At 61.1% G+C, this 11381-nt stretch overlaps 1 protein-coding gene across 3 annotated transcripts; it reads right to left on the minus strand.

Annotated features, from left to right (window-relative positions):
* Nucleotides 1–675: 675 nt before the first annotated feature.
* On the minus strand, nucleotides 676–11331 carry NACA (nascent polypeptide-associated complex alpha subunit). Of its 3 annotated transcripts, XM_010565126.1 has the most exons (7): nucleotides 11029–11134; nucleotides 2867–2952; nucleotides 2664–2741; nucleotides 1994–2140; nucleotides 1530–1658; nucleotides 1069–1191; nucleotides 676–804 (listed from the first exon to the last, which is right to left on the minus strand). In XM_010565126.1, the coding sequence occupies exons 1-7, from the start codon at nucleotides 11096–11098 to the stop codon at nucleotides 790–792; spliced, it is 648 nt and encodes a 215-aa protein (XP_010563428.1). In that variant the 5' UTR covers nucleotides 11099–11134; the 3' UTR covers nucleotides 676–789. The 3 variants fall into 3 exon arrangements, with proteins under 3 accessions (XP_010563428.1, XP_010563427.1, XP_010563426.1); XM_010565125.1 differs by lacking the exon at nucleotides 676–804 and having other exon boundaries at nucleotides 970–1191; nucleotides 11029–11145; XM_010565124.1 differs by lacking the exons at nucleotides 676–804; nucleotides 1069–1191; nucleotides 1530–1658; ... (1 more) ...; nucleotides 2664–2741; nucleotides 2867–2952 and adding exons at nucleotides 2959–4908; nucleotides 5260–7118; nucleotides 8057–8098 and having other exon boundaries at nucleotides 11029–11331.
* Nucleotides 11332–11381: the final 50 nt, after the last annotated feature.

Consider the following 11381-nt stretch of genomic DNA (forward strand, 5'->3'; position numbering starts at 1 on the left):
ACGGCACAGGGGAGAAAAAAACACTGCTAAACGGCAGCAAGGTGCCCATTTTCACAGCTCCAGCCTCTGCATTTTGTGAGCCTCAGGGCGGTGGGTGGGTAGATGTCAGCTTGCTGCCCTGCGCGTGGGGGGGGAAGACCCCCTCTGCCTGCAAACAGCAGCCTTCAGGGTAAGCCCAGGCTTCCCGCAGGCCTGACTGACTGCAGCCCCTTCTACCGCTCGGCCCTGCTGCGCCACCCCAATCCAGCAAAGCAGCCGGCTGAAAAGGCAGGACCGAACCCGGATGAGCATCAGCCTCCCTTCAGATCAGCCTGGAAGGTGCACGATGCCCCAATCCATCCCTGTCCCATGGCTGCAGGGAAGCAAGAAGCTCCCAGTCACTGAAGGGAAGCGCCAGGGGGAAGACGGAGGTGACACTCTGCAGTGGACTCCTCGCCTCCTATGAAGGGCGATGGCCTGGGCTGAGCCCAGTGTCCCAGGCATGGTGCTGACTCGGGCTGACGGCCAGCCGACCTTCGGGACGGGAAGGAAAGGAGGGAACGGGCAGGTGTTCTTCCGCTGCGGCAGGACGGGACAGGGTATCGGGGCTGAGATCTTCCCGGGAGGAAGGCTCCACCCTGGGGCCTCGGCTACCAGGGAGGAGAGGGCAGCAAAGCCAACACAGAGCAGAAAATGTTTCACCAACAATAAGCCACAACTTTTATTAATTGATAGAAATAGTACAAATTTTAAATTTAGTTGCATTTTACTCTTCTCTGAAACACCAAAAAAGGCTCCTCCCTCTGGCAGCTACATCGTCAACTCCTGTAGAGAGAAAGGAGCATTACGAGCCAGCCTTGCCGGCAGCACGGAGCCCCACAGCCCAGCCTCCGGCACGCAGAGGAATCAGGTACCACGGCTGCAGGGGGGAGGCATGTCCCTCTGCTCATGGCCCTGAGCTCACGCCCTACTTCTTGCAGCAGTGGGGAACTACGCCCTGCACGTCTACCCCCTAGGGACATCCCACCACCACAAACCATTCTCCTCCATCCTAGGGCACCAGGACCGCCTGGCCAGGCAGACACTCACCATTATAGCATTTACAATATCATTACTGTTGTTCTTCAGGGCACGGACTGCCTTTGCTCGGGACACGTTCGCCTGGGACATCACCAGCTCAATGTCTTTCACCTCGACGCCAGTTTCGTCAACCTAAAGGAGACAGAGCCCGAGATTCACACCAGCCCAATGCACAGTTTGCTCGGTGCCTGGCAGAGGAAAATGGGGTTGTCTGGATTGGGGCAGCTCCCACTCAGGCCACGCAGACGGAACCCAGGAGGCAAGACCATGCACTGCCCAGCCCTGGGGACAGTCCCCAGGACCAGATCCTCCAGGGGAAGGACCCTGTGTTCTCCCTTTGCCATCACGGCAAAGACATAGATGAGGGAAGGGAAACCGCAGGTCTTAACACAAACTCAGGACGCTTCACAGCTGGCTCAGGTCTGCAGTGAAGCACCCAGCCCCGCAGAGACAGGCTGGGGAAGGCATACCTCTTCTTCTTCGCTCTCCTCCTGCACAGTGGGGGTCTGTGTGTTTTCTTGGATGTTTGAAACAGCTTCTCCTTGCACTTTGAACTTTTCGGCAGCTGCCAGCTGGGCTTGCTGGGACAGGTCTTCGATCTGGAGGAGGGAAGAAGTGTTAAGCGAGGCCAGTCCTGCGCAGTGGGATGTCAGCACACAGGCTCAGAGGGCCACAGCTGTGCTCCCCACGCTGCAGCAGTGCCAGCACACTGAACAGCTCTGCCACACAACCCAGTCGGGAAGTCGGCCCTTGGCGCAGACCCGAGGCCTGCCCACACCCCGCAGTGCGGGGGGGGGCACACAGCAGCTGGGACCAGCCGGCGGCAGCCACAGCACACATGTGGCAAGGAGGAATCCCAGCTAAGTGGCCTGCCGCCCCGCTGCTGCTAGCACAGATTAATGTGGCTGCCAGACACTACACAGTGTCAGCTCACCTTCGCTTCACCAAAGACTATGTAGGTGTCTGACGCTGGGCTCTTGTACACGTCTGGCTTTGTGATGACGAAGAGGATGTTCTTAGATTTCCGGATGGTGACTCTGGTTACTCCTGTTACCTGGCGAAGGCCCAGTTTAGACATTGCCTGAAAAACACGAGAAAGGTAAGCGAGGGAAAGAAGAGTTACTGAGACAGCCCAGCCTGTGAAAAGATGTGTCCGCTCATCTGCTCCCCAGAGACCCAAGTCCAACGATCGGCATGCTCACGCAAATGAAAATGTGCATTTTACTGCTGCAGAGAAGCATTCCCAGGCTTTTAGCCTGAGAGTGCACTGGGAGCCTGGGAGGGAACTTTCTAGTCCCAGGACTGGTAAGCTCCATAGCACAACCCCAAGCCCCTGCAGACACAAGGATTTTACCCGTGAACAGGGTATCCCCCCGCCTGGGCGCCTGACAAGGGCAGAAAGTTGCACAAACCCCTCACCTCCTGAACACCTGGCTGCTCCTGTACAGGGGTGGGAGGTAAGGAGCTGCAGCCCTGAACAGGGTTCACGGGGTGAAGACCCCAGCACTTGGGGATACCATGCTGGACCCTGAGGCAAAGCTCAGCTGTCCACAGGCAGGCTGTTTGCTGCACACAGGTTTGGCCCACCCACCATCCCACCTCACCTTCCGTGCTTTCTTTTCGCTCCGGCTCTGTTTTGCTTTGCTAACGGGTTCTTCATCTATTTCAGCTGCTGCTGCAAGCTGCAACGAGAGAAAACAAGAGGGACCCATAAGAATCCCAAGGTAGCGGTGGACAGCACCAGCAGGGATCCTGCTCCGCTGCCGCTGGGCGCAGGGACGTGGCTGACGCGTGCCACCTGCCCTACCTGTGCCTGCTGTGTTGTGGCCTGTGTGGAGTCTTGCTCTTCGAGCTCTGGTACGGATTCATCACTGTCAGACTCTGTTCCGGACCCTACAGAAACAAACACACGTCACTCTTTCCAGCTCAGGTAGGCCCAGGGGACACAGGAAGATCAAAGAACCATACTGCTTCAGTGTTGCCTTTGTTGCTGGGGGTTCCAAATGCTGACGCAGTTTCCAGTCAGCATGGTTAAGCAGTATCTGGTAGGAGGAACTCTCTCTGCAATCCCAAACACCATCAGCAGCAAGTGGCACAAAAGCCTGTTCTGAGCACTCTCACCATGGTGGAAGCCAGGTGCCAAAGCACTGCGGGTGCCCGGAGGCTGGCTCCAGAACAGGAGGTATCCCCAGCCTCAGCCGCTTCCCCAGTTTGAGGCACCACGCTGACCAGTGCAGTGTCCTGGCTTGAGGAGGAGTGCAGGGCGCCACTCCCTGGGCGGTGAGTCAGCAGCAGCCTGGCAGACAGGGACTCCCTCGCTTCCCCTCAAACCTGTTCAGGCAGCAGTGAAGCTGGGGTTGCAGGAGCTCAAGCACATGGCACAGAAACGAGACCCAGTTCACCAACTCCTTGGGGCTGCTGCACCTTTCTGTGACTTCATTACAGGGGACGATCTGTAATTACCTTGAAAATGCCCATCAGGGAACAGCATCTTTGGATGCTCAGGTTGGCCTCTGTGCCAGGTCCTGAAAGCTGCCGGAGCCTGGGAGGCTCAGAGGGCTGCCAGCTCCTGCACCACTGCTGCAGTGCCACAATTAGCTTGCAAACCACAGCACAGCCATGTCCGACCACGTGGGAGCAAACGAAGCAGAGCCGGGCGTCTCCAGCCTCAGTGGAGGCCAGAGGGTGACCACGACGCCCTCTCATGCAGCCATTACCTGAATTCAGTCCCATTTCCTTCTCTGGAAAGGGCCTCTCGCCCATGGCCACGCCAAGCACGCAGGAGCCCTCGGCAAAGCTCTCTGCAGGCTGTCGGTGCATGCCCAGGGGATCCCAACAGTTCAGGCAGGCAAAGGAATTTCCCCAGGGCACAGGGACGGGCCTGTTTTGGCACCAGCGCTGCCCGCAGCTCCCCTTTGCTGGCGGGCGGACATGGGGAAAACCACGGTGGACACCAGACGCGCAACAGGGTACAGGCACACGATAGCTCTTCCCAGAGCCTCAGTGTGAAGCCAGCTCAGGCAACAGTCGCAGCGCCCACGCCACAAGCCACGCCATGCTCTGTGCCTGAGAACACGCGTTAGTGACACCGACCCACTGGCACTGGACCATGCCGAGCCCTGACCTGCCCAATCCCTTGGCCGCGGGACATCTCCCCTCCCCGTTCCCCGGCTCACCGCCTGCTCGGGCAGGTTCAGCTCAGTCTGGCATGGTTCAGGCCTGCCTCCACTGCTGTACTTCCAAAGACTACTTGTCTAGACCGACACACCAAGCGACGTAGGGGCACCTGGGCCCTGTCTACAGGTTAGTATCCAGCGGGCAACCAGTGACACTCCATGCACACGGCAAACCGAGGTGGCAAATACCCTTGTCATTCTTCAGGACAGGCTGCTTAGCTGGAGGAGCAGGGGCCTCAGCAGGGGCCACGGCTGCTCGGGGAGAGAGGTCCACCAGGATGGGCTGCACCGGTGGCTCGGCAGCAGGCAGCTCTGGGGGGATCAGAGGTGGCAGGTCATCGTCGTCGACGGCAATGCTGACAGGGGCCGGGGCCTTCGAGGGGGGTTTGGACAGGGGCTGGCGGGGGGCCAGCTTGGCAACCTTACTGGGAGAGGGCTGCTTCTTCACAGGGGTAGCGCTCGGTGCAGAAGAGGCAGGCGGCAGGAGGTTACCCACTGGGGCAGAGCCAGGAAGGCCGGCTTCTGGTTTCTGGGAAGCAGGGGCAGCACAATCGGCCGATGGCTTCGGGGGAGCACCAGGAACCACAGGGGCTGGAGTGGGAACCAGTGTGCCAGGTGCTGGGGCAGGGACTGCTGGGGGGGCAGCTGGAGCTGGTGGAGCTGCAGGAGCTGGCGTGGCTGCAACAGGGCTCTTGGGAGGTGCTTTGGCCGCAGCAGGGGCGGCTGGAGCTGGTGGAGCTGCCGGCACTGGAGCAGCAGGGGCAGAGGGAACAGATGGGGCAGCAACAGGGCTGCTCTTCGGAGGCTTTCTGGCCGTGGTGGGGGCATCTGGAGCTGGTGGGGCTGCAGGAGCTGGTGTGGCTGGGGCAGAGGGAGCAGCAACAGGGCTTTTGGGAGCTGCTTTGGCTGCGGGAGGGGCAGCTGGAGCTGGTGGAGCTGCTGTCACCGATGCAGCAGGGGCAGAGGGGGCAGTGACTGGGCTCACAGGAGCCGCTTTGGCTGCAGGAGGGGCAGCCAGAGCTGGTGCAGCAGGGGCAGAGGTGGCAGATGGGGCAGTAACTGGGCTCACGGGAGCCGCTTTGGCTGCAGGAGGGGCAGCTGAAGCTGGTGGAGCTGCAGGAACTGGTGCAGCAGGGGCAGATGGGGCAGCAACCGGGCTCAGGGGAGCCCCTTTGGCCGCAGTAGTGGTGGCTGGAGCTGACACCGCCGGTGTGACAGTCGGGGAGCTGGCAGGGGCCAAGGGGGTGGATGCAGCAGTGACTGGGCTCACAGGTGCTGTTTTGGCTACAGGAGGGGCAGCCAGAGCTGCAGGAGCTGGTGCAGAAGAGGCAGAGGGAGCAGATGGGGCAGTGACCGGACTCACAGGAGCTGCTTTGGCTGCGGGAGGGGCAGCTGGAGCTGGTGGAGCTGCTGTCACCGATGCAGCAGGGGCAGAGGGGGCAGCAACCGGGCTCAGGGGAGCCGCTTTGGCTGCAGTAGTGGTGGCTGCGGCTGGCACCGCCGGTGTGACAGGCAGGGAGCTGGCAGGGGCTGAAGGGGTAGCAGGCACAGGAGCTGCCAGAGGGGAGACAGGGCTCGCTGGAGCTGCTTTAGCCAGAGCAGCTGTGGCCACTGCTGGTACAGCACTGGGAGATGTTGCTGTCAGCAGCCCTGGGGGAGACGTGGCAGCTCCCAGAGAGGGTTTGGACAGGACAGGAGCGATGGGAGCTGCTGCAGTGGCAGGCATTACCCAAAGGTCTGGGCTCCCAGGTGTCCCGGCCATGGAGGGAGGGACCAGGTCTCCTGCAGCTGGAACTGCAGGGGTGACAGGGGCAACAGCTGGGGCTGCTGGGGCCACCGGGGCATGGCCCGTGGGACAGGTCTTGGCAACAGAAGGAGCAATGGGAATCAGTGGAGAGACTGGAGCACCAGGGGCTAGGCCCTGTGGGGCAGAAGCAGGACTCCCAGGAGACATCCCAGCTGGCAGCAAAGGGGCAGGGGGTGACAACGGGGCCAGAGCCATGGGGGCAGCCAGGAAGACAGGTGGAGAGATGGCACCGGCCAGGGCTGGGCACTGGGGAGGAGCAAGCGGGGGCACGAAAGAGTTGGGGGCTGGGACTCGGGGAGAGGCTGAAGCAGAAGCCAGCAGAGCGGAGGCAGGGCTGCCAGGAGACACTGGTACTGCCGGGGCAGCCGCTGCTGGTGCCACAGCAGGACAGAGAGGGGCTGCTGCAGGAAGAGGGGGTGAGCCCGGGCTCTGGGGACAAGCTGCCTCAGGAGGCACAGCAGAAGAAGGCAGGAGAGTGGGGGCTGCTGCCGGGAGAGATGCCATAAGGGGAAGGGAAGGTGGGGGTGGGAGAGCAGCCGGGCCTGCCCCAGTGCCCTTGGAAGGAGCAGGGGCTGGTGAGGCTGGCATGGGGGCAGGGAGAGGGGCCTGGGCTCCAGTTCCCGTGGGGCTCAGAAGGGCAGCAGGGGGGGCAGCTTTCACAGGAGAGGCAAGAGCTGCAGGGGGAGAACCAGGGCTCACAGTGGGGGTGAAGGGGGCCACTGTCACTGCAGTGGGAGGAGCAGCCAGAGCAGGAGACACTGGGGCCGGGGGTCCCGGAGACACTGGGCTAACTGGGGCAGGCCCTGGAGATCCTGGGGCTGCAAAATCCATTGGGGACTGTGGAGCTGGAGGAGGGGAAGTGGTAACTGGGACCTGCAGAGCTGGGGCAGGCAGCTGGGGGGGAACAGAAAACACAGGGATCGCCGCAGCTGGGACCACAGTGGGGGAAACGGGGGCCCGGGGGCCAGCAGGGGCAGGCAGAGCTGCAGCAGGGCTGGGCAGCTCCGCTGGGAGAGCCTGGCCAGCCGGGCCCGGAGATGGAGTCAGAGGTGGGGAATGAGCAGCATGAAGAACAGCTAAAGGAGAGAAAGAGAGTGAACCCATGAGAGAAGGGAGAGGAGGCCAGGAGAAGGCAGCCTGCCCAGCACAGGCGGCGCCATCCTGGCTCTGGCTTTCCCCTCAGCCTTCGTGCCCGGCTTCTATAGCAGCAGATGAAAGTCCACCTGACCTGCCAGTTCCAGTGCAGACCGGGACTGGTTGAAGCGGACATTCATCCGCTTCTAGAAACCAGCACCGATTTTACAGAGCCTGCTGTGCCAGCATGTGAGCTAGCTGATGGGTGCAAGTCACAGAAGGAAAAACCCAATGCCAGGATCGGTACTGCCACTCCAGGTTTCCCTGCTGAGAGCAGCTGTGGCTGAAACCCTGGCATGGCTGTAGGTGGCACCTGAAAATGCCAGGAAGCCCCAGCGGGCTGGCAACAGCAGGAACCCAACGGGGCCAGCGCAGGGGCCAGGGTTTGCCGCCAGCTCTGCCCTTGGCTCTTCCCTACCAAAGGAGTTGCCATAACCTTCATGGAGCCCTGGAGGCCCAGCCAGACTCCCAGTGCTGCTCCCAAGCCTGGGAAATTGCATTCCAGGCTGGCTGGCACACGGGGGTGACGGGAACCTACCCGATGATAAGAAAGAAAACTCAAATTTAACACAGTGGCATGCATAACTGTTCCAGGAGCACTCTGGCAGTTGTGCTCTGGCAGAAGGCAGCCCCCTCCCTCCAGCCCTGGTGTGACACAGGCAGACCCTCCCAGCAGGCAGGCACCCTTTGGGGACAAGGATGCTGAGGCACAGGGGTTGCCTCACCCACACTGAGGGGACGGGACTCCAAGTCCTGACCCCCATGCAGTGACCTGCGCTCTCCAGTGCAAGCTGTTAGGGTTAATATAACTGCAACCACCCAGAACAGCAAACTCTGGTTAATGTGGCACACGAGGTGTTAACGAGTAGGGTCCAAGTACCTGGCGCTGCAACAGGGGCTGCGGGAGGAAGGGCAGCTGGAGCTGAACGGGTGAGAACAACAGTTTATTAACGCAAGTCCAGATGACTTGAGAGAGTGCTCACCAAGGGAGTGCTCGCTGTCCAGCTCCCCCAGCACACGTGAGAGCCTGGCCACTGCCATACCGAATGTCAGCTGGCAATCAAAGGGAACGACTCAGGGAAGAGACCATGAAAGCCAGGGAGGGCAGCCCTGGTCTGACCAGCGTAACCAGCACCACGGCCGGTTGGGAGAGCAGAACTGGCCCAGCCACACAACCGCCCTTCGGCAGCTCCAGCCCCACACACGGCATCAACCCCAAACCCAGAGACAGCATGTCCTGGCGTGTCTGCTGGGAGGGACGGTGAGGGGAGCGCAGCTGGGCCAGCTGCTGAGGAGAAGCCACCGACAGCTGCAGAGCCCAAATCACAGTCCGGTTCCCAGAAACCCCATCACATCAAGGGAGCAACAGATCTCCTCCCGCTTCCGTGTGAGGCACTGGCTCTCACTGTTGCAGCCACATCTGGCTCTGCACAGGTCACCCACTGACCCACAACGGGGCCAGCCCTGCCTGCGTGTCCGCTGTCCCTGCCCAACCTCTCCTATGTTGCGATTAGGGCTAGTCACAGACTCAAGTCCTTGCCTTGATACTGTCCAGAGCAGTAACACGTGCGTGGAACTCACAGCAGCCTCCTCTATGGGTGACGTCCCTTTCTCTGCCGCAAGAACAGTGGCCCAGAAGATGCTTCTAATGCCCCATTTCCTCAACCTGCCCCAAAACGTGGGGTGGTGGGAGATGGGAACCTACCCAGAGCTGGGCAGCTGCTCAACAAGTGCTGCCAGACATCGGTGCCTCATGCCAGCAGGCGTCAGGACACTTCCTGCTCCAGGGAACCTACTGGCACCTCAAAAAGGAGGAACAACCCCTGCCAAGAGCTGAGCTGGTCCCAAGCCCTTCACAGAACAAGCTGCACAGACAACAGCCTTCTCTGGAAAGCTCATTTATCCCTGCCAGCTTCCCCTGTTCCTTCTCCATCTCCAGCGACGCCTCACCAGCACCGTTTGAGGATGTTCCTGTTAATAGCACGACATTTCCAATTCGCCACTTCTCCACTGAGCACCCCACTTCTCTGGTGACTCCTTCCGCAAACACGAGTGAGATACAGGATTGTCAAAAAGCACATCTAATTTTTAAGGGATGCTTAAACCAACTGGGCCGCAGAGCCTCCCGCGGTGCTGCTGCCCACACCTGAAAGCTAAAGCCCTGTAGCACTGGATTAGAGACTGCTGAACCCAACCTCACAAGCTTTCCATGGACCAACCAACCTCTGAAGAATAAGACGAACATCAAAGCAAACTGCTTGACGACTCCCACCCACGGGGCGATTGCTAACCCCGCGCCAGCACCCCCAGCTCCAGCTCCTCGTGCTGCCAGATCTCAGAACAGCTGGCTCAGCAGAGAGGGGATAAACATGACAGGCCTCACACTCAGGCACACCCTTTGCCTCCACCCTCTGCCTGCAGACCTACTTGACAGCTCCCGTGAGCCCCACAGCTGCTTGGGCCTCTGTGGCTGCCGTTGTCACTCCCCAGGAGCCCCCCGTGCTCCCCCAGGGCCCGTGGAGCAGGTACTGTAACAGCATTTGCTGCTCAGCACACACTGCCCATGGCCAGCTTCTACTGACCTACGCGTGCTCCTGAAGTCGTTAGAGACTCAAGAGGAGCAGAGCTTTGAGAGGAGAAAAGGCACGAGTTGTTGCCCGAGACCGAGAGAAAAGCTGTCCTGGGAGGAGGCAGGGGGATGCTGGGAAGCGGCCCCACCGCAGGAATCCCAGCTACGCCTGGAGAGAGACCAAAAGTACAGCAGCTCCCCAGGACCTGACATGACAGCTGTTGCACTGACAGCCGTCACTTGGCCCCACCAGGCATGGGGGGCTGCTTCCTCCCCAGGGAAGCTTTCTGCCAGCACCTCCTGACTTCACTCGTGGTCCCCAAATCTAAAGCGCCCTTTGGACGGACCCCCATTCACTGTCATGCACCATGTGGCTCCCCCAAGCGGGGTGACAATGCCCAGTCATGTATTCCTGCAGCGCGTCTCTGAGCCTGGGGCAGAGACACAGCAAACCCGGGCAGAGCATTTGCCAGCTGGACCCCAGCACCCAGGACACTTTCAAGGGAGTCAGGCAGCAGGTCCCAGCACAGGCTGGAGACCAGCCCCTGCCCCATGGCGGGAACAGGAGCCCACGCTCGCCTGCCTTAGCGTTTTTGAGCTACCCCAAATCCCAGTGCCGGCCCCCCTGGCTGGTGTGAGGCCAGTACAGCAACGCTCCTTGGCCCCACTGTGACTTTCCAACACGGAGCCACGCATCGCCTTCCCAAACCCAACCAGTTCCAGAGCACAAAGGGATTATTAACATTTGTATGCGTCCCCGACTGTCCCAGTCACCGCATGGCTATACCCTGACCTGGCTATGGCCGTTTTCCTCCCGCTCCCACTGCTCCAACGCTCAAATCCGTAACGGGACCGTACAAACCAGGTACAGAGCATGGCTGACATAATGCTCTCCCCAGTGTTTTGGGACATGAGGGACCACAAACGACATGACTTTAGTGACATTTCCCATAGAGATAACCGATGCGATTTTGGGTAGGAAACCACAGAACAGATTTGTTTGGGCCACAGGAAGCAGTATGACAAAAGGCAGGCTGAGTGAGAAGGGGTCTCAGGCCACGGAGCAGATGCCCCAAATGCCCCTGGGGTAAAGTGGACGAGACTCAAGTTGGCATCACGCAGCACTGGCCAACTCCTTGCCCACTGAGGCACCAGCACACCCGACCCCCCAGCTTCCCCGGGTCCCCTTTTTCCCCCCCTTAAAAGCAACCGAGCCAGCGCCCAGAGGCCGCGGGGACGGGGACGTTCCCCCCCTGCCAGCCCGGTCCCCCCCTCGGCCTCACCTGTCTCAGCCTGCGGCTGCGGCAGCTCCTGCTCCGTGGCCGGGACGGTTTCTGTAGCTTCGCCGGGCATTTCTGGGGAAAGGGAGAACCCAACAGGCCCGGGCTCGCCGGGGCTCCAGACCGCCCGAGGGCGGCTCACCGGGCGCCGGTAACTCGCTCTTCCTGAAGCCACCCGCCAGTCCCGTGCCCGCCTCCCGGTACCGACAGGTCTGCGAAGACGGCTCAACCGCCCGGTCGGTACCGGACACCCCAGGCCCAGCGGGCCCCGAGCACCGCACGGCACGGGCCGATCCCGGGGCCGCCAACGGGGCTCCCCCCCCGCCCGGCTGGGGCGCTAGCCTCCCCCGGCGGCC

The sequence above is a fragment of the Haliaeetus leucocephalus genome, unplaced genomic scaffold (assembly GCF_000737465.1).
Source record: "Haliaeetus leucocephalus isolate CR32 unplaced genomic scaffold, Haliaeetus_leucocephalus-4.0 Scaffold186, whole genome shotgun sequence".
NCBI lineage: Eukaryota > Metazoa > Chordata > Aves > Accipitriformes > Accipitridae > Haliaeetus > Haliaeetus leucocephalus.